General features: G+C 41.7%; 1 protein-coding gene across 1 annotated transcript in view; it reads left to right on the forward strand.

Annotated features, from left to right (window-relative positions):
• Positions 1 to 5575, forward strand: part of PBLD (phenazine biosynthesis like protein domain containing) — a 24625-nt gene that overhangs the window by 11607 nt on the left and 7443 nt on the right. Inside the window, exons 2-5 of the mRNA XM_007940689.1 lie at positions 933 to 1032; positions 1387 to 1485; positions 4013 to 4122; positions 4206 to 4235. Of these exons, the coding sequence (XP_007938880.1) occupies positions 933 to 1032; positions 1387 to 1485; positions 4013 to 4122; positions 4206 to 4235 (339 nt within the window). The remainder of the gene's footprint in view (positions 1 to 932; positions 1033 to 1386; positions 1486 to 4012; positions 4123 to 4205; positions 4236 to 5575) is intronic.

A 5575-nucleotide genomic window follows, 5' to 3' on the forward strand; every position in this document is an offset into this window, starting at 1 on the left:
AATTTTTTCTTCAGTTCTTTCAGTTTGAGAAATGCTGAGCATGTTCCTCCTTTTTGGTTTTCAGACTCCAGGTCTTTGCACATTTCATTATAGTAATTGGCTTTGTCTACTCTTACAATATCTAGCTTGAAGATTTTTAAAAATGAAGATTAAGTGAACTAATGTATTTTATCATTCAGCAAATGTTTATTGAGTTCCTCCCACCCTGGCACCTAATGACATAACAATGGCACCTAACAACCTACAATGGGACAGGTATGGGCATTGTTCTAGGCTGGGTGCTTTGGAAGAAAGGCTTGGCAACTTACTTTCAAAATACCAGTCACTGAAAACTCTATGGAGCACATACGCTGACATACATGGGACTGCCATGAGTTGGAATTGACTCCAAAGCACGTGGTGGTGGAAGTGTTGGGGGAGGAGACAGCACCTGTGAACAGAGTACTCTAAGAAGGCTTCCTGGAGGAGATGCCCTCTGACCTGAAGCCTGACCCATGGGAAGGAGGGAACCATAAAAAGTGGGTACTAAAGAGCAGTCCATCCTGCCCAGAGTGGATGTTGAACATTTCTTTACCCATTATATTCAGCAGAAAGGGTGGCTGGAGATTCCATTTGTAGAGAATTTTTAGAAGAGAGTTGATGCTCTCACGTAGAGTAATAATCTGACAAAAGACAAAAGACAGAGGCCAGGCCAGTCAAAGTTTCAGAGTCTGTTTGAGCTTTGTACATCTACAGTTCTTCACAGATTATCTTAAGCATGAATTTCTGAAGAACAATCTTATAAAACTGCCTTGAATTCCTTGGCAATTGTTTCCTTTTAAACGTAACTTTTAATGTTAATAAAGTCCTTTATTTATGTTAATAGTCATTGCTTTCCAAAGAAGTCTGATTTGTGTTTCTGGAGTCTTAATAACCTATTGTTTCTAATTTAGAAATTGGATGAAGACGTGCATCAAAAAATTGCAAGGGAAATGAACCTTTCTGAAACAGCTTTTATCCGAAAACTGCACCCAACTGACAACTTTACACAAAGTAAATGAGCATTTTCTGACATTCTCGAATGGCACCAGAAGCGCTTTTTTCGATGAGGGAATGATATTTAAGGGAAGTGCCTCTTTGTTGTTTGCTTGCAGGCAGTGGGCAGAAGAGAGATTCTGATTTGGTTTCCAGTTCTCGGGGGAGGGGGACAGAGGAAGCATTGATTCATCTGGATGCTTCGGCTCCAGATCTAGCGCTGGGAAGCCACGCCTTTCGTGTCCTTTTACAGTATGCTTTCGCTGTTCATCATGCTAGTGAAATAACTAGGAAAGTTTAAGAAAATGAAAACTGTGCAACCTATTTGCATGGGAATTATCTCACCTCTCTTTGGCTCTTCCTCCTCCAAAGGTTCCTGTTTTGGATTAAGGTGGTTTACTCCAGCGAGTGAGGTACCTCTCTGTGGCCACGCTACCCTGGCTTCCGCAGCTGTGCTGTTTCACAAAATAAGTAAGGTGATTTTTCTTTTATGAACCTATCACTTAGCAAATAGCAAGTATTTTTAAAAAAATTCTCATACTGTCTTTCTGATGAGCCCAAGTGACTGGTCAAGACATTGTAGAGTTTATTTCATGCAATTCATGGTTGTTGTTGTTGTTATGTGCCGTTGAGTCAGACCCGACTCATAGTGACCCCTCCTTGGGTTTCCGAGGCAGTATCACTACAGAAGTAGATTGCCCCATCTTCCTTCTGAGGAGTGGCTGGTGGGTTTCAACCGCCAGCCCTCTGATTAGCAGTCAAGTGCCTTAGGCACTATGCTATCAGAGCTCAGCCTGCAATAACACTTTGGTCTTTCTGAGTAGGTACCAGGCATCATTGAAATGTCATGGTCCCAGTTCTTCAGAATGCCATTTTAATTCAAATAGGGACTCTGGTCTCTAACAAACATGGCAGGGGAGCATGTATGGGCAAAGCTACTGCCATCAAGTTGATTCTGACTCGTAGTGAACCCTTAGGACAAAGTAGAACTGTCTCATAAGGTTTCCAAGGCTGTAAATCTTTACAGAAGTGGATTGCCACATGTTTCTCTGCAGAGTAGCTGGTGGGTTTAAAACACCAGCCTTTTGCTTTGCAGCCAAATGCTTTAACCACTATGCCATCAGAACTCCTCTATGGACAGAATAGGCGGTATGATATGTGACATGACATGTGGGACCAGAGGACCAAAAGGCACACTTTATTCCAAATATGTACCCAATCACAGGGAAATTCCACAGTAAGTGATTTTTGAACTTTAAATGTTCATAAGCCCTGATTATACGTAATTGTCCTATGAAGAGAGGTTGCAACACTTCAATCCTGCTATTTCCATTTTAGCTGCATTTAGCTTACTAGATAAAGATCAGGACCTTGTGGGAAATACCCTGGAAAGGAAACAAAACAGCCACAAAGAAGCATGGACAATAAACAGATATTTAAACAGGGAAATAAACAGGATAAGACAGAGAGTAACTGGAGAGTGGGGAGTTGAAAAAGGAGGCCCTTTGGGTTGCCATAAGTCTGGCCAACTTCACAGCAGCTAACAACAAGAAATCAGAAAGGTGTTGCCCGGCTGGTTAGCCCAGGAAACTGACTCTGAGACATGTTTGCTTGGAGAAAGTTTTGGGAATGGTATTCTTGGGACCAATACTGCTAAAAGAGTGAAGAAAGCTGAGGGAGAAGTTGAACTGCAAAGCTGCAAAGTAATAGCACCTGAGAGGAATGCCTTCTTAAATTTTGCACTTTAGGAAACATGCTTACCTCACCTGATCTGGGCCTTGAGGAGAAGGAAGGAATAATCTGTACAGTAGTATCCAATGGAGAAAGGGCCTTGTGGGCTGAAGAATAAGATGAAACCATCTAGACCTAGAATGAGAGGAAGAGCATTCCAGGCAAAGACAGCAGCAAATGCAAAGGCCTAGAGGTATATTCTATATAACCAGAGTGGCTGGACATTCCTGAGCGAGGGAATGATTGGCAGGAGATGAAGTTGGAGAGTTAGGCCGAGGCCCCTCATGAGGGGCGTTGCAGATGATGGTGGAAGTTTGAATTTTATTTTACAACAGGAAGTTGTTGAAGTGCTTTAAAGGCCAAGATATAATGTAAACCAATATACATTTTAAAAATGTAAGTTTGGTTTCTGTGGATAAAGGGACAAGAGTGAAAGCAAGAAAACATCCTGAAATAATGGTTAGCAACTTACTTAACTAAAAACTCACTGCCATTGACTTGGTTCCAACTAATAGTGACCCCCACTGGGTTTCCAAGGCTGTACATCTTTATGGAAGCAGACTGCCCAATATTTCTTCCATGGAGTGCCTGGTGGGTTCATACCACTAACCTTCTGGTTAGTCTTGAAAAATAAGTCGTACTGAAGTTGGATTGAGGACTTATCTAAAACAGAGCTCCACATTAGTTGTAATGACTCTGAGGCTGGGTTCCCCCCAACCAAGACCTTTACTTAGGGTAATCCTGATTTGTTTCGTATCATACTGTTGTTCATAAATTAGAAATTTTATTAGTTATTGCATTGTCATAGCCTAGGCTAGTAGAGTTTATGACTCTATGGTTATTATAGGTGGCTATTTTTAAATATGCATTAGAAAATATTTTAACAACCCTATGAGGTAGGTTTAATTATGAATCACATTTTACAGATGAGGAAGTTGAGGCTTAAAGAGGTTAAATGACTTACTTAAGGACACAGTTTGTATGCCATAAGGAGCTGGGATTTGTAACCTTGAGGGATGATGCCAAGTCCAATCAAGTATGTTCCTGGTTCTCAAGTTCAAATCCAGAGAGGGTTTTCTCCACTCTAGACTCCAGCAAAACAAACCTGGATGCCCATCACAGGAAAAGATCACACTGCAAGAATATAACTTAATATAAAGGTGATTGAAACAGACAAATAGGTAACAAAGTTTATTTTCTTATTTTTGATTCCTTTTTGAAAAATTTTCTCCTTGACAAAATAAGACTCTTTTTTTTTTTTTGCCAGAGAATGTGAATAGCACTTTGACCTTTGTCACGCTGAGTGGGGAGTTAAAGGCCAGAAGAGCAGAGGATGGGATCATTCTGGACTTGCCTCTTTATCCAGCTCACCCCCAGGTCAGCTCTTTCTATTGCTATAAACAGTGTACAACCAACAACTTGCCTCTTTTAAAATGGTTTTGTACTTCTTCCCCATCTAGGATTTCCTGGAAGTAGAAGACTTGATAAAGGTTGGTTAAAAATTAAACATGAGCTTGTGTGATATGGTCATTTGTTATTGTTTGAACAGAAAGAATTGGTATCATTGGATCCCAAAACACAGGCCTCCTACCAGTATGAATGTTCCAATCTAAGTATGAATGTTCCAATCTAAGTGTGGATGAGTAGTACATGGTGTATTTCAGGCCTGAATTTTAATAATAATTCTTTTTGGTGAGAAGGTTGACTGGTTTCCTTGACTCATAATAGTCAGCATTAGCCTTCCTGGCAGGGTGAGTGAGGAGAGACTGCCTGCCATGTAGCAGCTGAGGGTGAATGAAGAACTGATGGAGGTGAGGGGAAGAGAGACAAAGAGTAGGACGTCTCCAGGAAACAAAATTCTTTGGGAGGGGACCAACCTTCAGATAATCAAGGGATAATTTCTAGCTTTTTTCTAGCTACGATGCTAGGAATGGGGCTGGGGCATGGCTGTGCAAATTCAGGTGTGAAACTTGAGAATTTCTGACAGGAAAGGGTTGTGGCAGTTAAGTTGTGTGTCATCTTGGCTGGGCCTGGTTGAATGGCTGGGCAGGTAGATATAATTATTCCCCATGATAAGACTGGTAATCAACTCCATGGTGCAATCTACTGGAGCAGCTGAGTAGCTAGCTGCCTTAGGGATGAGGTCTGCTTCCAGTATATAAGAAGGAGCATTGAGAAAGGTCTTTGCAGCTTTTTGGCACACTTGGATCCTGCAGTAGCTAAGTCTTCCTTTAGCAGCCTGCAATATTTCCTGCTGATCTTGAGGAAGCCTCTGGACTTGAACTTGTAGACTGCTGTGTTGCTGGATAATCTTGAGACTGTGCCATTGAACTTCCTGGCCTTGGGTTTGTCAGCCTCAGCAGCCAGCAGGGCCTGAGTTAGGAGAAGCCTCCATTTTCAGTGGGCTGGGAGCAAGAGGCAGAGCTAGAGCCCAAGGTCAAGGGGCTTTCACCCAGCCCCTAGAGCCAATACTTCTAGACTCCTAAACAGTAAGAGAATAAATCTCTATTTGTTCAAAGCCATATATTTGTGGTATTTTCTGTTAGAGCAACACTAGAAGACCAAAACAAGCATTATTTCATGAATTCTATGCAAACAAGGTGGAGCTGCTAGTGTCCCCAGTTGTGGTAGAGGATGGGGCTGAGGTGTGGGGGCTGTGCTTTGATAGAAGAGACAAGGAAAGCATGGGTACCTTGACGAAGAGGACCAAATATATAGGCTGGCCTTCTCAGGGGCCTCTGTAGGGGTGGGGCTTAATAATAATGACAATAGTAATTATAATAATAGTAGTAGTAGTGATAATAATGATAATAGTGAATATTTTTAACTC

The sequence above is a fragment of the Orycteropus afer genome, unplaced genomic scaffold (genome assembly GCF_000298275.1).
Source record: "Orycteropus afer afer isolate SDZICR_OR568_19922 unplaced genomic scaffold, OryAfe1.0 scaffold00070, whole genome shotgun sequence".
Taxonomy (NCBI): Eukaryota; Metazoa; Chordata; class Mammalia; order Tubulidentata; family Orycteropodidae; genus Orycteropus; species Orycteropus afer.